Source organism: Paramisgurnus dabryanus, chromosome 1 (genome assembly GCF_030506205.2).
Source record: "Paramisgurnus dabryanus chromosome 1, PD_genome_1.1, whole genome shotgun sequence".
Lineage (NCBI taxonomy): Eukaryota > Metazoa > Chordata > Actinopteri > Cypriniformes > Cobitidae > Paramisgurnus > Paramisgurnus dabryanus.
Window position 1 is genome coordinate 56,705,616 of NC_133337.1, and position 24,762 is coordinate 56,730,377.

At 38.4% G+C, this 24,762-nt stretch overlaps 1 protein-coding gene across 1 annotated transcript in view; it reads left to right on the forward strand.

The window, feature by feature from the left end:
• The first annotated feature begins 3,759 nt into the window (after positions 1-3,759).
• cpped1 (calcineurin-like phosphoesterase domain containing 1) overlaps positions 3,760-24,762 on the forward strand; it is a 35,698-nt gene continuing 14,695 nt past the window's right edge. The window contains exons 1-3 of the mRNA XM_065242491.2: positions 3,760-3,979; positions 9,528-9,746; positions 20,459-20,881. Of these exons, the coding sequence (XP_065098563.1) occupies positions 3,916-3,979; positions 9,528-9,746; positions 20,459-20,881 (706 nt within the window). The 5' untranslated portion in view covers positions 3,760-3,915. The remainder of the gene's footprint in view (positions 3,980-9,527; positions 9,747-20,458; positions 20,882-24,762) is intronic.

The following is a 24,762-nucleotide window of genomic DNA, read 5'->3' on the forward strand; positions in this document are numbered from 1 at the left end:
TGATGAAGCCAATACGGAAGTGATTTAAACTGCAATTAATCGACTGGCCGCTAGAGTCTGGCTCCAAAAGGAAGTCTTCCCATAGACCTCCATGTTAAAATGCCCAACTTTAGAGCAGAAAATAATATGTTTACAGCCTGGTACAAAAGTGTTTTTGGTTTGTATAGCTAATTTTGCCCTTCATGACAACTATGAGGGGGTGAATTTTTTTGTAACTCATCCGTTTAAATGATATTAAGCCTTAAATTTCTGCATAATTAAGGGCGTGTTCACTTGAGTGACGGTTGAACAGCCACTGCTGTCACTGAAGACCTAGGTGGGCGTAGCATACAGGTAAGTATACAGGGCAGTACACTAGATCTTTGAGCATACAAGGGTAATACGCGAGCTCTTCGCTTTGAGCGTACAAGTGGGTATACAGAAGGGCACACTAGATCTTGACTTTGGGCATACAGGCGAGTATGCAAGGGTAATACACTGGCTCTTAGCTTTGGGGCGTACAGGTGAGTATACAAGGGTAATACGCTGGCTCTTAGCTTTGGGCGTACAGGTGAGTTTACAGAAGGGCACACTGGATCTTTACTTTGGGCATACAGGTAAGTATACAAGGGTAATACGCTGGCTCTTAGCTTTGGGCGTACAGTTGAGTATACAGAAGGGCACACTGGATCTTTACTTTGGGCATAAGTATACCATGGTAATACGCTGGCTCTAACTTTAGAATATATGGGGAAAGATACACCACCTCTTGGCTTCGAACAAGGGCAGATGGAGGTACGGGTCGAAGCTGCTGCTCGTTGGGCCTGACGCGGCCTCGGCTGATGTCACCACAATGGGTAAGTTCAGGTAGGTTGTCATGCCCAGCATGTACCACAGGAATAGGTCAAACGCTTCCCTCACCTCTCTTCCAACTGACAGGACAAAAGATCTAGACAGGGGCGGGCCTCTGAAATCACTCCACAGACAGGTAATCATACACAGAGACAACACAGGTAGTTTTCCATGCAGCAGCCAATACTTCCCTCCGTTGACGTTCCCCACAATATTCACACAGTTCCTTACTTGTTACCTTTGCCTCGCCACCACCAGGTGGGGAAAATGGGATCAGGACGTCACAAGCAGCGTATATAAGAAAGTGGTCGTCCACCAGCACCAGGAGGTGATTGCTGACAACATGGACACAGCACGACACTGCAATTTCCAAGTGTACACACACATCAAAGGAAAAGACTCACCCACTGCACTCCACACACTCATAGTGAATTAAGGTCAGAACCACATTGGACCGGGGCTTCGTCCTGGGAAATTGAGGGCAACGATGCAGTGGATGGCCAGATGAAAGCGTCACAGCCACGACAATGCAACATACTCCTTCCTTAGCTGGTTCCGGCTCGCCCACCAGTCCTTTCCACAGTGGGGCCACTTGCACACTAATCACAACTCACTAGAGGCATACTGATATTCCACACTTGCAAGGTAAACACTGACACGATGACAATTCAGAATACTCACAATTTCGTTGACATGAGATCTTTTCCTCTTCCTTCCAGATATCTGATGTAGACACAGCCCACAGTACAATACTTCTCGTGCCGGCCTCCTTCACTGTACTTCCAGTAAGTCTTCACTGCTTACGATCTCTTCCAAGTAAGTAACACTTATCAACATGACACTTCAATGAAGGTAGTTTTTATACTCAGCCCGGTGTCTGTTCACGCAAAATCCTCAGTTTCTCTTCACCCAGTCCACAATATCCACAACACATCCGTTTCTCCGATCACCCCAACCATTCTGTCTCACCTGCAGCATCTGCCGGAATAAACTTCCCCTTCCTGTTCTTCCAATGTAGTATTTATGTGCCTCCTCTTCCGTGAATCGCCCAATCATCGATCGCCACACTCATCTGCACACCTGTAGCCAATAAAACCCAAATTTGGGTTGCCCGGAGTTACCGGAAGTGATAGGTGTTTCATGGACAATATGGTCCAGGCGGAACTAATGTTCATCGCTTTTAGGTTCTGCCACTCAAAAGTCACTGAGCAACCTGTCTGACAATTGTAAGTCTTCTAATAGCCGTATCAAGAGAAATCTGAATCACCCACCGAATCTTGCAGAGACGATGAGCGTGAACAGAAACTAATTTTGGTAAGTATTCTGATTAATAATCTCCCTTGACTTTACGCCTCCACGTTCACCCGATTGCCTCATAAAAAGTTAAATATTGCCTACGAGCTTCTCCTCCTGTCCATACGGTAATTTCTCTGCTGTGCGGCAGAGAGTCGCAGGTTATGACGCAATCGTTAGCCTATTTTTACAAAAACTGCTTCTTCTGGGCCATAACGTAAGATACATGGTAATTGAGCCTTTTATACATTTTCGTGTTTCTTTAGAAATAATTAATGGACAAATGGAGTCTTTAAACGCATCAGATGTAAAGTTATTCGCTGTCAAAGTGACGCCAAAATGAATGGGAGTCCGCAGGTGGGGGTAATCAATGGCGGAACCCAGGGAAGCTTCAATAAAATATGAAACCCTGCCCCCCTGGGCACCGCCTACTTTAAGCTTCATAAACGATCTTTAGAAACCTATGGGTGACGTCACGGACACTACGTCCATCTTTTTTTACAGTCTATGGTTTTAACATGCTATAATAAATTATCAATATGGTATTCTATATGGAGTTAAAACTTCACATATGTACTCTGGGGACAAAAGATTTATTTGACATCTTAAAAAATTATTGTAAAGTGTCCCCTTCAGTGTTGGGTGTAACTAGTTACTAAGTAATTAGTTACTGTAATTAAATTACTTTTCCCTTGAAAAAGTAAAGTAAGGGATTACTCTTATTTTTCTTGTAATCTAATTACAGTCACTTTTGATGTAACTAAATACTGTGTATGGACTCTAAAACTATTATGTTATTAACAGTAATACAAAGGTGGATTTAACATGGTTTAAGTTTAAAATTATCACTATTAACTGGTTGATTATTAGCATTTATAATAATGAGATGCTGGCTGTTTATTAATGCTTAGCAAATATCTGATTTTGCAAAACCTTATTCTACGTCCTTAACCCTCACCATTTCTACCAATACTTAAAATTAACAACTTCTTTTGTATTAATAAGCAGTATTTGGAGTATATTGAGGCAAAAGTAGTTAATAGTTAGTTAATAGAGATGATTGGACTCTAAAGTGGGACCAGAATAATTGATGTACTTTTATATATGATTTTTTTAGCCATTTCAAGCCTATCCTTGTATCATGTACTAAATAGGATTTAGAAAGTAATTAGTAATAAGTAATTAAATGCTTTTTTTAGAGAGTAATTTGTAAAGTAATCTAATTACATGATTAAAGATGTAATTAGTAACTAGTAATTAATTACTTTTTTTGAGTAACTTACCCAACACTGGTCCCCTTTAAAGTGAAAGTTTGTGAAGATTGATGATTTTTTTAAACTGTGTTGTAAAAAGTCAAATTTGGATACAAATACACACATCTATTAAAAAAATAGAAAAAAATTGAACAACTATTAAACCAAAGACACGTTGATACCATAAATAAATAAATAAATAAATTATATTTTTATATTTTATTCATTCATTTTATTATTTTTTTGTTATCTGTCTCGTGTCTGCTTTTTGTTATTGTTTTAAAAAGATAAGTATAATTAATTAGTCAAATCGTTTGTGGATTTGAAAATATTGCAGATTTTGAGATAGGCAGCAACAGCAGAGAGCAGATCTATCAGAATCGCTCACTCAATTGTCAGACATTGCTAATACATTACCAAACGCATCGATTCAATGAAACAACAACCAATGACTCTGACAGGATTAGCAGCGCACACGTTACCGGAATTACCAAAACAACCGCGGTTATAACTACCGATAAAAGGTTTTAACTTTGCAATGGCAGGGGACGAAAGTATTTTTCTGCGAGCACAGGATCGGAGCTTTTTGGGGCTGACAGAAGGTATTGTAGCTGATGCTAGCTAACGTCTATTATTTACATTATATATATATATATATATACACCAACTTTAGACCAACTTTGCCAGGCTGGGAGGACCAGCTTAGACCAGCTACTGCCACCTTAAACCAGCTACCAGTTTATGCTGGTCTTTGCTGGATTTGGTCTTTGCTGGATTTTTCAGAAGGGATGTAGATCAAATCTGTAATTTTCAGCAGTTTTTGCTTGCTTTCCACTCACATTGTTGACACTGACATTTCTTTTTCTTTAATTTTGTGAAACCCACAGCCCTAACTGTTAGCAGAGTCATATAGAGTTGAGTTGATATGTTATTCTTTATCACAGCAAGCTTTTATCTGCACTTATGATTAGGTTAGCAGTATTTGAAAGCTTCAGAAGTCATTTGAGATATCCCTCTGTTTTATGTTTGCTAAAGAGGCTTGTGCTTATCAGCTGCCCTTGGAGCTTTGTGTGTTTCTTCTTTCAGTTTGTGTTATTTAAAGTTGCCTGGAAGTAGTGTTTGGAGTCTCCAGGGACTGTAAATGAGAGAGCTATACAAACAAGATTTTAAATGCTTTTGAGTTTTAACCAGTTTTCGTTTTCCAGAAGAGATGCGTACGGCATGGCAATCATGTATTAGATAAAAGATTAGTTTGAGACAACCTGGTCTGTTTATTGGGATTTGAAAGATAAACACACTGTGTTTATTAATTTACATTACTAATTTGAATACCCATTTGGTAATGAATGCGGCCTGACACGTATTTCAACAATATGACAAAAATCTTTTCACATATAGGCTATGTAAGGGATAATCCACGGCTAGCCATGCATTAAAGGGTTTTAATGCACGACGTAGAGGCGTCGGGTGGTTGCCTCTGCGAAGTGCATTAAAACCCTTTAATGCATGGCTAGCCGTTGATTATCCCGCTTATACCTTGGTTATTTGCCAAGTTAAAGCTGTAATTATGTTTACAGTGTCATTTTTTAACACACGGGTAAAATTATGGTCATTTTCTTAAGTTAAGGCTCGCACTCCGTCCGCTTTAAATAAAGTAGTGCCATTGACATTGTATTGCTTTTATTTAAATGAATTATCACATTTATTTAAATTCATTATTAAAAGAAAGAGACAGAGAACTGAAAGAGGAACCGAGAGAGAGAGAGAGATGTGCACGCGAGTTACCTGTGGCTGTGTGCGTCTCTTCTTTAAAGTCTATCCTCTCTTTGCTTAAGCATATAGCTAACTTAATGATTCTTTCATTGATTTATTAAAATAATTTATGAATGACAGGCAACACTGACAGTGACAAGGCAATCTTTATTTGAACTAATCATGTCATTTTTGTAAAGTATGAAATAAAACCGGCGTCTCTAACCATGATTACTATATAAGGACACATTGAAATGCATTACATTAAATTAAAACAAAAATCAAACAGTTGGACATTTCAAAGCGATGTTTTAAAAGAGATAGACAGAGAACTGAAAGAGAAGCAACAGAGCGAGAGAGAGAGAGAGAGAGAGACGCACTTTAAAGAGAGAGGCACTCATGTCTCGCTCGCTTGCTCTCTCTCTTGCTCTCTCTGCAAGTGTAACTGTGTTACTATGGTTACCAATGTTTATAGTAGCGGATTAATTTCTAACTGTAATCAAACTGACTGAAACTACCTGTGCATTAAACGGTTTTAATGCACACCTTACAGCCAATCAGAATCGAGTATTTAAAACAGACCATGGTATAAGTGTTTATACTGGATTGCAGTTGCAATGGTCTTGGTTGTGTTTTTCCTAATGTAAAATAAATGTTTGCTTTGGGGGCTGCTTTTTTTATTGCTGCAAACAACAACCTAAAAACAACCATTGTGTAACATTCTGTATAAGTTATTTTTGGTTATCTACCTTTTTCTCGAACGCAGAAGTAATTTATGTAATAATTTTCGGTGCAAGACTTTCCGTTCAATAGCCAGCCGGTAGAAAACAGTATAGTGGGAGCATGCATAAAACATGATTTAAACAGTTAATATTTAATATACCTGCCATGTATGAACCAGTGTGAGGATAAAATTAAGAAGTGGCTAGATATATGAAGATATATTCAATCATTTGTGTAGTGATAGACCGATATTTATGAGTTTTATGTGTATCGGCATCGTCCGATACGTGGCTGCCGTGTTCGCCGATTTTTTCTGGCATTATTTACAGACAGAGTGCTGGAAGCCGCAAGCGATTGCAGGTCATGTGACTAAAAACAACCAACCTTTCCATGACAACATCGAAAGATGGTTCCATAGCACCCTCACCTGTTTTTACCATTTGTTAAATATAGTTTTTTTTTAAGTTCAATAAATGTTACTTTTTTAAAATTGAGACTTGTGATATTTGGCATCATCATTGTGTAATTTTTATGATGTAATTTAAGTGAGCAAAAGGAGTATCGGCTCGAAATATCAGACTTAAGAAAATCAGCAGCCTAAAATTGTTCATCGGCTAAGACTGATTAAACAAAAATCGGTATCGGCACTGAAAAATCCATATCGGTCGATCCCTAATTTTGTGTTGTTGATCGGAGGTGACGGGTCTTCAATGCGCAAATATAAAAGCACAGAGACATAGCAGTATCTTCACAATGGGAAAGTCAGTCAATTGTTTGTACATGTACATGGAATTTACCAAGACTTCGTGTTTTTAACCTTTTCAGGGGGTGGTTTAAAATATCACAACTAGGGCTGAACGATACATCGAATTTTCATCGTCATCGCGATATGAACTCACGCGATGAACACATCGCAACAGACAGCCTTTACGCGATGAATGAAGGGAAAACGGTAAGCGCATGTAATAAACGTTTGACCTATCACGTTTAGTCCTGAAGACATGCCCTGCGTCCCAAACCGCATACTTCCATACTATATAGTAGGCGAAAAGCACTACTTCTCTAACTCTTTGCATACTATATAGTATGGAAGTAGGCAGTTTGGGACGCACGGATGGTTTGCGCGTTCATGCTATTAGGCCAATCAGGGGAACCCCCAAGTCAGCTACGCTCATGATTTGTGAGGTGTCAGTTGCGACGCTGTGCCTGTTAGCAAAAACGATGGCGAGAAAGGAGAGAAGAGTGAGGAAGATGTGTTGTCAGACGAAGACCTTGTGGTGAAAAGGATCAGCACTTCAGCTATATCATGGAATTATTTTGGATTTAGGAGAGATGACGCCGCAACCACAGGTACTGTGGAAGCAGTGATTCACATATTGCGTCTATTGCGCGCTCAAGTTCATTATTTCAAATGCATGTGCGCTCTGAAAGCACCGCGGTCGCGACTCGAACGTGGTGCGACGCGCTTGTTATTTCCAGGTATCTCAAAAACATTTTAACTTTTCAGAATGACACAAGTGCAGCGTGCAGGTCATGTGACAATAACCTACGTGTCTAGCGTTTCCACGCGTTTTTAGGTGCGACATGTGAATGGCCCCTAAAACATGAAAATATATAAAATATATATCGCAACTCACATCGTCATCGCAACATCAAATAATGTCATCGCACATCGCAACTTTTCCTCACATCGTGCAGCCCTAATCACAACTGTCCCTCTGACAATTTTTAATGGACTTGTTTATGGCGACACGTCGAGCTTCAAGCGGTCCGACACAGTCAGCAGTATCTTTCTCATTCAACACATTGTAAGTTATTTGAACAAACCATAATAAACATATTAAACTACTACATGTATTGTATTGTTTTCTTTTTACGAAAATATTATTACATTGCTTCTTACGCACTAGGTGGAGACATGAGCTTATGAAATTATTTGCTTTCTTTTTAAAGTATTTGCTTTTTCATTTAAAACATAACAAAAGTACGCGCAAACACATTACTATTATAAACATTAAAGGCGCTCTAAGCGAATAATGTGCGACGTCACTTCCTGTTGATGTTTGAACTGTTTTCAAACAGACAGAGCGTAGCTAACTCCTCCCCCTCCCTTCCATGCTTTCATGAACGCGCCCAACCCCCACCCCCAAATCCTTCTTGTCGTTTATTGGCTGGAATACTTTGTTTTGTTTTGTGCTGCTAGGTTTGGCCATTTGTTGATATTGCCGTTTGTGAAGCCTGGGCTGTCTACAGAGATCGCGTTTTTTTACAGTTTGATCAGCGGACAGGCAGCAAGCAGATAGCGAGGAGATGTTTCCGGTATGTAACAAAAAATGTTTTATGGTCTAAAACGCTTCAATTCGCTTAGAGCACCTTTAACTAAGCAGATTATGTCGTATATATTCTGTACTGTAATCGCATTTTTGTAATAATATATAGTAGCAGAATGAATAAATCAGCATATTTTTATCAGCATACTATGTTGTTTTTAATCAATTATTGTATTTATTGTTTACTGGCAGTTTCTATGAAAGGTTTTACTGGATGGATTTTGTAAATACAGATCATGAGTGCATGTGCGCCAAATACACATTCAGTCTTGTGCATGTATTATGGTTTAAACAAATGTTTTGTAGAGATTTACTGCGTTTGTATTTGCTATTATAGCAACCCCTAACTGCACAAATTTTGTCGGCCTTCCTGGATTTCATAATTAAACAGCCAGTCAAACGGCACACTTGTGTCCTTCGCAATAGACTACCATAAGGTTAGTTGCTCACCGGAAGTCATAAACGGGAAAGCTCAAAGATGGCGGCGCCCACATTTGCGTAAAGAAATAGGTGCATACATCAGGCCTGTGGAATGCTTTATTCTGATTGGTTGAGAAATGTTCCACGGTTGTTGATAATTTTTCTGTAAAACGCACAGAAAAATGTCTTGAAATAACCACTAAAGCAATGTTTGTGGTAACTGTGGTATAAGAGGAATAATTGACTCCGGTCCTTTGAATTTAAAAATTGATGACGGCTGTTGAATCAGATGTGGTAAATCAGATGTTGTGCATTATTTTCGAATAATTCAACGGCCGTCGTCACTCGTCAATTATTTCTAATGTATTTAAGAATAACATCTCTACAATGTTTTGTGAACGTTATTTTATGGTAGCAGATTGTTTAAACATAATAAAATCTATAAAAACATAAAAATAAAGTTTTTAGAACGTTAAGTTTTGGTTCCCAAAATATAACCAAGCAAAAACCAAAAACAATTTCTTTGGGGAAGGTACTCTGTTGTGATATGATATTCCCATAAATCCATTTTAGAGGCAGTCTCAGTAAATCATGGGTAAAGAAAAACTGTTTTTGAACGCTGTAAACACTTAAAGGAGGTGCAAAACTCTTTTTCCTACCTTTTGTGTTTTCTTATTATAACACAAGAGCTGTGAAGGTGTCATAAACAGCTGAAGTATCTGTGATTCCACACGTTCCAGATGTCTGGATTGCTTATTATTATAAATCCAGTTGATTGTGAATGTCTTCTGATTAAGTTTAATTATGTTATCTGAATCAGACACACAAGGAATTAAACAGTGCGCACGTCAACCACAAATAATGTTTTTAACTCAGCTGGAGGTGTGATGCACCAATAAACGTGCCCTATTTTTGTTCCTGACAGATGAGCAGAAGGAGTGGAATGGGCCCTTTTATTTCATCCAGGCTGCGGACCCACAACTTGGCCTGATGAAGGCTTGGAGGATAGGTGATTGTGATTCAGGAGGGGATGAGTGGGCAGAGGAGGTCCAACTTACAAAGCAGGCGGTCCAGGCCATCAACAAACTGGAACCCAAACCTCGCTTTCTTGTGCTGTGTGGAGACCTGGTCCATGCTATGCCTGGTAAGGTTTTTTTAGCCCTGGTATGTACTGTAAACTTCTGACATTGACCATGTTATCTCTTTTGATCATAAGGCTGGATTTCTTTTTGCTTTTTAAAAATACTCTCAAAGGTGCTGAGGTAACATGGATCATCATGCCTTTGCACAAACTTGTAAAGTCAGTTCCCAAAGTTGCTATGCTAATAATATAGTTTTGAATGCAAAAAGTATACAGAACTAGCAAAATAGGCAAAATGAAAGGATTATATTTGGTTTTCTTTTAGAATTGCACCACACTGTACATTACATGTTTAAAAGTCACATAACACACAGTGTTTCTGCCAATCTCATGTTGATCTGGAGTACCTACACAGTAGTATTGCATCTACTACTATTGCATTCATATCTCCAAAGAGTCTTTACTTTTACTTTCTCGAGCCCCTTGGAGGCGCACCGCGGGCGGAGCGAGTCAAGAGCAAGCAACACACACAAAACATTATCCCACATCTCTGGACAACTTATGATTCACTACATCTCATTTACATTATATTCACTTACAATACGATTGCCAACAAAACAGACATTTGATGCAGTTTAAAGGGATAGTTCACCCAAAACTCTCACCCTCATGTTGTTACAAACCCGCATAAATGTCTTTGTTCTGATGAACACAAAGGAAGATATTTTGAAATGTTTGTAACCAAACTGTAACTGTTTGTAACAAATGCTTTGGTTACAAACATTTCTCAAAATATCTTCCTTTGTGTTCATCAGAACAAAGAAATTTATACAGGTTTGTAACAACATGATGGTGAGTAAATGATGACAGAATTTCCATTTTTGGGTGAACTATCCCTTTAACTTACCGCCTGCAACTCATGACCCTGTCAAATTTTAATGAAATCCACCATTAAAACAAAACGCACACACACACACACACACACAATTCTGCTGCTACCCTGGATAAACTCAGTAATTCAATTGTTTCCATAAGGCTGGGTTCTTTAGGAAGCTAAACAAGCTTAAATTTCCCTCACAAACAAAATAACGCTTATATGGTGATGTTGATTTTGTGTCAGCTCTTGGTTGGTGTGTACATGCGCTATTCTGGTTAAAGTGCCCATATAATGACTTCCGCTGTACTTCCTGCACTGAAATTTCCCATGAAAGAAAGAAAGCGAGATTGTTACTTATGAATCTTTCATGTTCTAAACTTTCCGAAACTTGTATGAACCCTGGTGAAGTGCATTTGGCACAGTAATATGTCATACTGATATATATATATATATATATAAATCAGTGGCAGCTCGTGACTGCTCTTCCGAGGATGCACTAATTCAAAATATGGGGATTGTCAAGTGTGTGGTTCCCTTTTTCAAAATATGTGTCCTGCGTGTGGAGAGATCCTGTGTGCATCACGTGTTTTGTCAAAATAAGTGCCTGCTGCACACACGTCAAAACGTTTTCATTGCTAAAAACATTATTTTGTGTATTTGGTATAATGCAATGTGTTTTCGCGTGGTTTATGGTTAAAAAAGCACATTATTTTTCCACATACCATACATTTTTTGTAGCTCCAGATATCCCTGTCTTCCTGAAATGCACTGATTTTGTACAAAACTCATCGATTTGAAAAGCGCTGTGTATCTGATTGGCCAGCTTATCTATACGTTGTGATTGGCCTGAATATCTCTGACGTCAGCCAGAAATGTGACGCTCCTTCCCATGTTTGAAAGATTCGGTCACAATGCAATGCTAACAGGAGTAAACTTACAAGCTGCGAGTCAAAGCGGGAGGAATTATGATAATGTCGGTTTTGTCTACATCACCAATCCCAGGAAGTAAACTGTTGCCTACAATCCGTGTGTTCACGATCCGTGAGTCCAAGAAAAGAGATTTACGTTGGAAACGATAACTTGCGTCATCGTTTACTTTGGGATTTGTAACTTTTGCATATCATTTACATGTACTAATATATACTTACACACCAAAGGAAATGTGAAATCGTGAATCTGACCATAGGTGCTCTTTAATACCACTATAAACATAAATTTTTTAAAACAAAGACACTCCCTTAATAGTAAACTCTGATTACGCATGAGATTATGCGAGTATCTGGCAAACGCGAGCGTCTCTTTTCAAGTTCAAGGCAGCAGGCACTTATTTTGGCATGACACGTGATGCATACATGATCTCTCAAAGCCCAGAACACATATTTTGAAATGACGAACCACACACATGACAAGCTACATACATGTTGTGACGAACTTCGCATCATGCGCTTCAAAAAAAGAAGTCACCAGCCACCACTGAGATATATATATATATATATATATATATATATATATATATATATATATATATAATTTTTTTTTTTTTTTTTAAATCTGCTATTCTCAGTTAACATAGATGGAAAAAAACTCCAGGTTGGAAGAAAAAAAATACAATGAGGGTGTCATTTCTACAACAATGAATGAATGTAATGGATTTATTTTTACTAAAAGGTTTATTTCAGGCTAGTTTCTTTTAAAATGATTAAAAAGGCAGAGTATGAGCAGTGTGTCCTTCTACTCCATTATTCTTCTGCTGCCTCTAATCTCTCAGGTGGCTGTTATAAAATTGAGCGGTGGACCATCTGCACTAGCTTTCTACCTGAAATTTCTACACTTACCTAATTACCTCAGCTCAGACTGCAAAGCTCATAGGGATAAAAAAACCTCTATAGACCGTTTCATCGGACGCACGTGCGGTGACGCGATACGCGTCTGGTTCGAGCTTTACTTCCAGTTTTAGTTTTTTTTTAATGGTCTGACTAGTTGCTAAACTGAAATCTTGAACAAAAACCTCGTCGAAAATAGCAAATGTTTTGGTTTCCTAGGTAATCTACATGTTGTTTATTTTGCTTGTTATATAAATAAACTACGTCTAAAGTACTTTGTTGTTATTTATTCTCAGTGGAGTTTACTGGAAGTTACGTGTTGACCACGAAAGCCACTTGTTTATGTTGTTACTACGGAGACCGTCTATAGATAGTCCGAGTTGAGCTGTATACAAGGCAGTTATCCTGCAAATATGGATGTGTTGACAGGATGGTGACAGAAATGTTTATATTGTAAACCTGATTCCTCACTGACTATTTAATATGTAAGGTTGCTCATTGCGAGAACATTTAATGCTGTCAAAATGTTTCTCAGCACATGAAATTGAAAAAAAAGACAATCTAAATGGTTGTCTTATGATTGACTCGTGAGTTTATACCCTCTTATAATCTAGGGGTCTCTAATCTAACTCAAGTGTCATATTTGCAATTTGAGCTCGGTTTTGTGGCTTTCTCTCTGGATGTAATTTATAGGTCAGGTTGTGATAAGCTGTCTCTAAAAGCACAGTCAGGGAACTTTATAAGGTTTGTGCACCATTAAACGGTCGGGCGTCAACACCCATTAATGTCAGGCCAGCAGAGCAGCCAGAGGATGTCATTTGAATTACACACCGTGCCCATCATGCAAATGGCTCCCCCTCTGTTCTGCATGGGGGTCATCATAAAGTATCTTTATCTTTCCTCCTCACCAAGAGCAGGAGTCCTCACTTATTATACTAGTCTTACAACTTAGTTTTACACGACTTGTAATCACTTTTTGCAATAAGTTACATAAAAAGGTTGTTTGGCCTAATTAAGCTAGTTCTTAAGACACAGTCTTAACTTAGCGGCTATGTGATGCAACCAGCCAATGGATGGTGACCCATTTTCTTGGTTAAAAATTCTTGAGACTTCACCTTGCGAATTGCATGGTGAATTTTCTGTGCAAAATTCAGTCATATATCTGCCTGCTAAAGAACCTTAACAGAATTTAGATTTTTGGTTGCAAGAAATTTCCCTTTGGGAATTATCACACTTGAAAACCTATGAATGTGATTATACTATAAGACCAGGTGTATTTTGAATTAAAGATAGCACAAGCACACTTTTTAGGCAAAGCATTTCAAACAAAAGTTTGTACACTTTTTGGTTGTCAGGCATAGTGATTTATTTAAATATCTGAAGGTAATGTTATGAGCTACACCTGCAGTCAACTTCTATCTAAAGGTAACTGGCTTCACAGTACACTTTATAGTTAGTAAAAATATTTGCATTAATGGCGAGAAATGTAAAGTTAGTTATTTATTTGCAGATGTCACTTAGTTTGATGTCTTATTATCAGTGCAGTAGAATAAATATATTTTTTGTGACGTGCAGTTGGGACTACTACAGTATATGTGTGGTGGATGATAATGGCATCTAAGGGCGCACTCACACTATCCAAACCAAACCGTGCTTGGGCGCGTTTGACCCCCAAAGCCTGGTTTGTTTGACTTGTGTGATCGCTCTGTACCGTGCCCGGGCACCGTTTTGTTTGGCACCAAACGACTCAAAACACATTAATATTACGATGGGTCCAGTGTTCAGAGAGCCCTTTACTTCCTGCTTTGTTCTAAACAATTGCATCCTAATGATGAAAGTGAGCCCGGGCTCGGATTGATAAGAGTGTGAGTGCGTGCTTCTGGGGGAGTAGTAAGGGGGGACAATTCTGCTGGGCCATGGTTTGGTTTGGATAATGTGAGTGTGCCCTTAGGTGTTGCTGGTCCCTTGCATAGTCCTCATTAGGAGTCTGAATTTGGCTTGAGGGTAGTAACTCCTCAGGAACTTCCTCAGTATTGGCCCTAAGCCTTTGGTAGGGTTGTTTTTCTGATTGTAACAATGAGATGATGGCAGGTATCCCTATTATTTCTTTGGCCATAGTCTTGCTCTGGCTGGTGTGGATATCCTGCAGGATGGCCAGTACACCCCTGGTGACACATTCAGACCATAACACTTCATGTGTGCCCTTGTGGTTTTCTGCATTGCATTACCTGACAAATATCAATAGTGCACCTGTAAAAGAATTTCGGTATCTTGGGGTGACATTGTAAACTTTTTCAGGCTCGGATGTGTTGGTGTGTCATTCAAATCAATTTGTCTTTCGACTCTCTTGGACCCGAAGCATCCGTTTTTAAATCCCTCAAGGTTTTCACTGCTGGAAGCTTACTGTTCATTTCTCACTGAGTCTTTGGATCCGAGATCCCGGATGGTGGAGTCCACAGACGTCAGTGCAACATTAGTCATCCTTAACAGCTGTTGTGTTATTGTCTATGGGGAGTGAGGTTAGATTTGCCCTCTGTCAGTCAACCCTACCTTCATTAAACCCATACTGTGACCTCTTCAAGCCTCATTGGCGGCCAAATCTGATTCTGTGTCAGCCATTCTACCTCCTGTGTACCAATTCGTAATGAACAGGAAGCAGGGACGTGTCGAATGAGCAAAGTTCCACATTGTAATTGAAGGGTCGCTCCATGATATCGCCGAAGAATCCTTTTGAGCTTTCCAGTTCAAGGACTTCCCCTGCCTGGCAGCAGGAGCGATTATCGAGGGAGGTGATTAGATTTGGAGAGCGGTGAACCTGATGCCATCCTGATGAGGACTGTAAAATCATTTGACTGGGCATGTGATCCGACAGGGGATGAGACGGAGGTATCGTCCTCTCCTCCACATACGCTAGGCTTTTAATTGCTGTTGAAAGCAGATAAAAGCGAAGTTCTCAGAGGAACAGCTGCACATCTGTAGGGCTGACTATAGGGAAATCAGCTTTGAAGGAGCTCCTGCTTCTCTGTATGTTTAGCTGATAGGGATCTCTTTTGGGAGGTATTTTAATGGGTTTCTTTGGGATTTGTCTCTGCTGAAAGAGAGAGAGACCTGTTGGGATTGAGTGTTACGTAAATCAGTGGGAATCAAAACAAAGCTTTGTGTCCGATATTGGGAAATTTTTATCTTCACCAAGGATAAGTAGTAATTAGCCAATTCACACAGAGTGCACCGAGACAAATAACCATGTTATTGGCTAGTGATTTCTTTTGGAGAGAATTGTTTTGAATTGTTTTGTTTTGAAGGAGTGGTAAACCTAACCATGAAAATTCTGTAATGGTTAACTCGCCCATATGTTGTCCAAACTATGGCTTGTTTAGTGGAAAAGAAAAGTTATATTTAAAGTCCCAATGAAACCAAAACTGAAAATTCATATTTTTTTATGTAATATTGTAGTGTTTATTATGAACACAATACAACACTCTAAAACTCTAAATTTTCAAAAAATTCTTAAATTAAGATGCTTTTTCTTGATGAGCAAAATGACCCAGGAAAATAAGTCAGGATTTAAACCAAAAATATCAAATTTAAGTGATTTTGGGCATAAAACAACCGAAAAAATCTGAATTTTTCTTGAATTTAATGTTCAAGATTTTTATCCACAAAATCACTTAAATTTTATATTTTTGTTCTAAAAACTAGACTTAATTTTTGGGTTGTTTTGCTCATCAAGAAAAAGCATCTTAATTTAAGAATTTTGAGATATTTTTACTGAAAACAAGACAAAAATACTAAGAATTTTTTTCTTGAAAATCATTTTATGCAGTGCATAATGGGTAAATATGGGACAGAACACATGCTGGGTTAAAAATGACCCAATGTTAGGTTGTTGTTATGCAACCATGGGGTATAACAACCCAGCATTAGGTCAATTTTCAATTCAAATCAATTTTATTTATATAGCGCTTTTCACAATTGTTAATTGTTTCAAAGCAGCTTTACATGAGTAGATGTAGGGGAAAACACAGAATAATCAATAGATAATGTAAGAAGTAGAATACAGCGGCTAAGGATAAACCGTACAAGCGTGCGTAGCAATAATGTAACGTATACAGTAAAGTGCTAAGTTAAGCCAAAGTTGGCTGACTCTCCCTGGGGATGAAACCCCCCCTCCTAGGAGAAAAACCCTGTTGGGAAAACTCCTAGAAGGACAAAAACCCTTGGGCGAGATTAATATATATTTATATATATAAACACGGTAGGGATAGGAAGCGGGTAAGCGGATTAAACTGGTTCAGCCGGTGGTCGTTGGTCGCGTATCGGCTAGGCATCACATTGAAGGACAGCCAGTAGATCAGTGGTGATGACCTTCACAGCAGCAGGAACTGGGTCTGTTTGTCTCATTGTCCTCGGGGTCGAGGACAAGACAATCAGAGAAAAACAGAATTCTATTAGCGTAGGGGCCGTTCGCATGTAACGCAATTGTCATACAGTATTGTGGTTTAAAATCCGCTCTGTTCCAGACAGGCTACCTATTGCGGCATAAGTATATTACCCATATGAGGTATGTGAGTGCTTTGTTCTAGACAAACTAACTATTGCGGGATAAGTAAATTTACTGGACATCTTATGTGAATGCTTTGTTAAAGAAGAATGTCTTTTAATTTTAGCTTCAATTTTAACCCATCGGTCTGTTCTGTCCAATATTTACCCATTATGGGTCAAAAAGAACCCATACAATTTTAGAGTGAAGTCATTATTTAAAAGATGTATGTGCCCTCATTCTGAATGAAACGCCTAATTTTCTATACTAAATCAAAGCTCAGTGGAAAACACAAGCCACACCCACTATTTTCCTTGCGCAAAATTCTGTTTCACTTGGAAATATGTCACAACACATAAGAATCATGGCTTCCGGTTCACAGAGACTTTAAAGATTCAGTGGTCTTACTTTTTGTAAAAAATTGTCTGTTAAGCACCATCAAAGTCATGCAATAGCATGGGTGAGGAGCAGAATGAAATTAAAGTCATTATTTATTCATAATCTTTCCCCAAGGGGGCTATTCATTTGAGAACCACTACAACCAGATCAGTGAGTCATTCAATCATTCAGTTTTTTCCATCGTTGAGACCCATCAGTCTTACTTGTAAACAAATAGTTTTTTTTTACCTGGTTCTTTTCAATGAACCAGTCGATTCACTTTACGAATCTATTCGTGAACCCGATTTTAAAATCAATGACATTAGTTTGTTCCTCACACAGAGCTCTCATTTGGTTTCAGAAGACTTTGAATAGCTCACAAATAAATACATTTTGTGGTGCCTTTTTTAGTAAACAATGACATAATTTTCCTTTTGAAAGAATTATTCATTAAACATCTTTTCATACTTTTAATTGTAAATGCATGAAGGCTGTCGCTGTGAATGGAATCATTTGAAAACTAATCATGTTCAAAAATATCAATCTGTTTGCTTTTCACATCTCTGTAAAGATTTTATAATTGTGCTTTTACACTAAAATTATAGTTTGTTGGCATAAGTTTTTTTGTCTCCCGTCAACAGCACATTCACAACACTACAGTCATTAATGCCAACTGTAATTTCAGCTCCGCTACTCATTGAGTTTCAAATCCACAGCAGGCAATTAGCAAGATGCCCTACTTGTCATATTAGAGGTAACCCAAGGCTGTTATTAATGAGCTTCAGAACTCAATACTTGACAGTCTGCCTTTACTGTGCAGAAGGGCAGTGAGACTGGATGCCTCTTTATATTCTGCATTAAAATAAAAACAATCCTTAACATATTGGCTATAGGCACCACTACATATATAAACTGAGCACAGTAATCTGATTTATCAATATTTTGTAATCTATTAATGTCCAAATGGAGATATAATTGACCCTATTTACTACCGCACCTTTCTGGTCTTACTGTGCACGATCCATCAGTGCATATTTGTTACAGTCCCGTTCTGTCTGCCTGTTTTTTCCTTTCTTTTTCCAGTCATCTCCCTAGGAACTCTATTTCCCATCATCCACCACTCTTCCTTACCTGGGGTCTCATTTATAAAACTGTGCGTAGGATCCTTATTAAAAGTCTACATACGCATAAACGGCAAAAAAATATTAAGACTTAATAAAACAAAGCAATGTTGCCTTTATAAATCACAGATCAACTTCAAGTGTGCGTACATGGATCATCTTCAGATCCAATCCTTCAAGCCTATTCTCCTATCGGTTTTTTTTTTATAGATCACAACCTTTGCGTAGGAACTGGCGCATGCACGTTTCCAGCCCCATTTTGTGCGTACACACGCTTTATAAATGAGACCCCTGATCATCACCCTCATCACTTATTGTGCATATATTTACTTTTTTCATTTATGCGTTATGTTGAACTGTGTTGTTTTCTACTATGTTTATTAAAGTTTTTGTTTATATTTTCAACTATCATCATGTCCTTTATCCTCCACCCACATACCGTAACAATATTATTCCAAAGAGAAAAATGATCAAAAATATAATAACTTGCCCTGACTCTAAGTTCCTCTTACACCTCTTGAACTCCTCCCCTCCAATAAAAAACTCCTCTCTTCCCACCACCTGCTTGCTCAACATTTTCACTTGCCTATAGATTTTGGCTTTCAATTTGTGAATTACTGGTAACATTTCAAAATGAAGTTACATTTGTTATTTGTAAATGCATGAGCTAACAGTGAGCAATATAGTGTTTCAGCATTCATTAATTTGCACTGACGTTAATGCTAATACAATTGTTTGTGTTAGTTCACTGTGCATTAACTAATGTTAACACTTACAGCTTTTTATTTCAAAAACATGTATTTGTAAATGCTACAGTAAAATTAACATGAACTAAGTTGCATGATGTTGAAGTATTATTTTCTGTTAGTTCATGTTAGCTAATACATTAATGCAAATGACAAATACAACATTATTGTAAAGTGTTATTATTAGTATTATTAGTATTTTTTATTATAATCAGTTATTAGTATTTATTGTCTAAAAACAATATTTGATTTTGCTGTACTTTACAGTTATAGCACTTTGTGCAGGCAGCTCATGATTTCTATTAAGACTGAAAATGTTTCATGTTCATTTAACTTGGAACAAACGGTTGCCAGTAAATAACATAAATGTAAAATCTACAGTAAGTTCCCCAACTTGGAAACGTGCATAAGCCAGTTCCTACGCAAAGGTTGTGATCTATAAAAAAACAAACTTCATAGTAAAATAGGCTTGAAGGATTGGATCTGAAGATGATCCAAGTACGCACACTTGAAGTTGATCTGTGATTTATAAAGGGAACATTGCTTTGTTTTATAAGTCTTAATATTTTTTTTGCCTTTTATGCGTATGTAGACTTTTAATAAGGATCCTACGCACAGTTTTATAAATGAGACCCCAGGTGAGGAAGAGTGGTGGATAATGGGAAATAGAGTTCCTAGGGAGATGACTGGAAAAAGAAAGGAAAAAACAGCCAAAAGGTGCATCAATACCCAGTAATACTAGACTGTACATAGCAATTATTTAGAAAATGATTTCACAAAATCCAAGCCGAAGAACAGACATTTAATCTGGAAAGGCAAGTTTTTTAACTAAACAATAGCACAGAACAGCAAGCTGAATAGGTGTCCGTACATGTTAAAGTAACATAAACATTTACACAATACACAGTAGCATACTGAACATACCTGGAAGGCTAAATTTGCAGGCTCATCATTCCACATCACAGAATTCACTGAATTACATAAATACAGGAGCAACATATAACGGACTCTCGCGGCTATAGATGGTAATGTTGTCTCTTGGTTCATATATGTCAAAATTAATTCATACTGATTACAAGTTGCACCTGACTATAAGTCGCAGGACAAGCCAAACTATGAAAAAAGTGTGATTTTTAGTCTGGAAAATACACTATATGTTCTTTGTCTCTCACAGTGCCTAAATCCAACAGCCATCTAACTATGTTTGTGTTTGTTAGCAATTTTTTTAGCACTGTGAATTCGCTTTGAATAAGGCTTTTCCAATAAAACAAATATCTTTCCATTTTCCAGGAAATTCATTTAGGGAAGATCAAGTTAAGGATCTGAAAGCAGAACTAAGAGGCATTAACCCTGACATTCCTCTCGTCTTTGTCAGCGGCAACCACGACCTTGGCAACGCACCCACTCCAGATACCATAGAGCAGTTCTGTCGTGACTGGGGCGATGATTACTTTAGTTTTTGGATTGGTGGGGTTTTGTGTTTGGTGCTGAACTCTCAGTTCTTCTTCGACTCATCTGGCTGCCCAGAACTAGCGACGGCCCATGACGTCTGGCTGGAGAATCAGCTGCAGAGAGCCATCCAGACTCCCTGCCAGCACGTACTCATCTTCCAGCACATTCCACTCTTCCTCCAAACACCCGAGGAAGAGGACGACTACTTCAACCTGCAGAGGGGGATCAGAGAGCGCCTGATCCAGAGGTTCAAACAAGCAGGTAAGAACAAAGAACTCAAGCCTCGCACATCAAACGAGGAGCTGTGAGTGTCCATACCTCATACAGTAGCATGAATTATTGAATAGTATGCCTTTTCTCTGATGTCACACACCCAGAACATTGGTATGCAAATCATATGTGTAAAAACATTATTTTTTGGGAACTTCGATTCCGTGATTTGCAAAAAAATCTGCAGGGAACAGTGCACATAGCTAAGGTATATACAGTAGATTTTCCCCTGAATCTATTAATGTGGTCCAGAATGCTCCAAGCGTGAATGCTAAATGGCACTCTTATGGTCACAGACTGGAATAATGCCTTTGTCTTGCCTGTGGCTCTTTAATTATGCTGTTAGTGCCCTGAAGTGCTTTTTTGCTGGACGTATAACAAATGCAACATGCAAGTTGTTCCTACACATTTTTGCATGTTCCAGATTGTATTATGAGTTTGGACCACATGACAAACATGTTCTGGTTAATTATTGATTATAAAACCCACTGTAAAAAAAAGGCAGTATGAGGTTGAAACAATTTGGTTTTGTAAGTCAATTCAACCTACTATTTGGATCAGAGGGGGTGCTATTTTATTTAAGGACTGCGTGGATGTACAGTACATTATTTCACTCAGTACTCTCATTTTGATTTCTAATGAGAACAAAGATTTTGAATATTACCAGACATGATTTTTATATAAAAAAACTGATTTTTTTTCTTGAAAGGAATGAAACAATTTGATTGGTCAATATTATTGTTACATCTAAGCAAATATTTTTATCTCTAAATGTGTTGGTTCACACTCTTGCAGTAATATTGCTGACACCAAAAACCTAATTTGTGAGTCATGCAAAGAGCTGCTACAGTATGTTTGTTTCAAAGCAAACAAGTCAATTTGGAAAGTTCAAGGTTATGTTAGGGTTAGAGTTCAAAAGAAACAATGCATACAGTGTCTTTGTGTGGCTTGATGACATTGATTATTAAAAATTGAAAAGGTTTGTAGTTGTAGTCACAGATTTCAGTTTTTATTCATGCTGTGTGTTCATGCTGCAGTGAGTAGTGGGCAGAGCTGATCTGAGCTTTCAGGACTGACACATCCACTTCACAGCTTTCATCCAAACACTGCTTTCACTATTTGCAGTTCACATTTCAGATTTCTTAGTAATAATAAAATGAATGCAAAAAAATTGCACAAACAGAAATAAGTCGAGGCCCGGAGCAATATGCAGTCAGGGGTGCAGTATAGAAATCTTTACTGCGGCCTCTAGATTTAATATACTGCAGAAAACTATATTAGTATGACTTTAGTTGACAGCAAGCCTGTCAGAAAATGCGCTTTGAGGGACGCAATGCATATTTTATCACTTTATGCTGTACTCTGTGCTTTGTATTCTCAATACGCTGAGGGTCTCTATCAATAAACATCCATGCTAGCAGTGTATCATCAGGGGTCTTAAAACCCCTCTTCCCGGTTAAATACTTTTTTATACATAGAGATTTTTTATGCATTTGGCAGACACTTTTATCCAAACACAGTTTATTACAAGGTACCTTTTATCATTATGTGCATTTCCTGGGTTTGAACCCATAACCTTTTGCTGTGCCAAAGCAAAGCTACTTCTACTACTAAGCTACATAACCGTATATTCATCATTTATTAAATATTTAAGCCGATTTTATTATTCTTTCAGCTATTTTTATATATTTATGCATGTGACAGACACTTTAACCCAAAGTCATTGAAGCTGTACATATTATCAGTATACACTCACCTTAAGGATTATTAGGGACACCTGTTCAATTTCTCATTAATGCAATTATCTAATCAACCAATCACATGGCAGTTGCTTCAATGCATTTAGGGGTGTGGTCCTGGTCAACACAATCTCCTGAACTCCAAACTGAATGTCAAAATGGGAAAGAAAGGTGATTTAAGCAATTTTGAGCATGGCATGGTTGTTGGTGCCAGACGGGCCGGTCTGAGTATTTCACAATCTGCTCAGTTACTGGGATTTTCATGCACAACCATTTCTAAGGTTTACAAAGAATGGTGTGAAACGGGAAAAACATCCAGTTTGTGGGAGTCCTGTGGGCGAAAATGCCTTGTTGATGCTAGAGGTCAGAGGAGAATGGGCCGACTGATTCAAGCTGATAGAAGAGCGACTTTGACTGAAATAACCACTCGTTACAACCGAGGTATGCAGCAAAGCATTTGTGAAGCCACAACACGCACAACCTTGAGGCGAATGGGCTACAACAGCAGAAGATCTCAACGGGTACCACTCATCTCCACTACAAACAGGAAAAAGAGGCAACAATTTGCACGTGCTCACCAAAATTGGACAGTTGAAGACTGGAAAAATGTTGCCTGGTCTGATGAGTCTCGATTTCTTTTGAGACATTCAGATGGTAGAGTCAGAATTTGGCGTAAACAGAATGAGAACATGGATCCATTATGCCGTGTTACCACTGTGCAGGCTGGTGGTGTTGGTGTAATGGTATGGGGGATGTTTTCTTGGCACACTTTAGGCCCCTTAGTGCCAATTGGGCATCGTTTAATGGCCACGACCTACCTGAGGATTGTTTCTGACCATGTCCATCCCTTTATGACCACCATGTACCCATCCTCTGATGGCTACTTCCAGCAGGATAATGCACCATGTCACAAAGCTCGAATCATTTCAAATTGGTTTCTTGAACATGACAATGAGTTCACTGTACTAAAATGGCCCCCACAGTCACCAGATCTTAACCCAATAGAGCATCTTTGGGATGTGGGGAGCTTCGTGCCCTGGATGTGCATCCGACAAATTTCCATCAACTGCAAGATGTTATCCTATCAGTATGGGCCAACATTTCTAAAAAATGCTTTCAGCACCTTGTTGAATTAAGGCACGTAGAATTAAGGCAGTTCTGAAGGCGAAAGGGGGTCAAACACATTATAAGTATGGTGTTCCTAATAATCCTTTAGATGAGTGTATGTGGTCTCTGGGATCAAACCCATGGGCTTTGCGTTGGTAATGCAATACTCTACAAAATGTACAAAGCGCCATGGGAGTTTAGCCCTCTAAGTTTTGTTTTGAAGAAACCATGTGACCTTTTAATGTTTTATATCCATCATAGTGTTTTAACCCATTTGCGCAAATGGGTTAAGATGAACCGATTATTGATTAAAAGTAAACTTTTTTGTTTCTGTATGCTCTGAAAACACCCTTAATTAAATCTTATTGATAAATCTGGAACCATATTCATACAAGCCATCCAACGGCACCTGACGGACAAGGAAAACAACTGAGCCCTTTTGCATTTTTATGATAATGCGAAACCATTTCGTCTTAAATTGCCATTCAAGATTTCTCACATTGCCAGTGGTGCTATCTCGTAGCGTGTTAATTGGCAGCGATAAGCCAAGTGTTTCCTTTACGACTTCTGCAGGCTTAAGGCTCTCATTCAGTGCAAGCCAGTGGAAATTAGTGCAGGCTTTGGTTAATCAGAGGAATGCTAGTCATTAGAGAATTGGAGGTACATTGGGAAACGTGTTGTTTTCGGCAGAGAATGAAGAATAGATTGCTTTGTGGACCATTGAACTGAGAGATACAGCATGATGAAGTGCCCATTGTTATCAGGAAGGGTTAGCTTGTTGTTTTTTGTTTATCTCAAGGTCTTGCATCATTAAAAGGAGTGTTTTCGGGTCCCTTGGAAAAATAACAAATGGGTAACAATGGAGAGTGGAGAATTACAGGGTCAGTGACAAGCCTTAGATACCAATTGGGTATTTTATGTTATTTATGAAAAATTTGCCTGCAGTGATAATGGCTTGTGGTGTTTTGCGAAAACAAGCACACTTTATGTAAGGTTGGACCGTTTTTTAAAAACATTTAGTAAGAA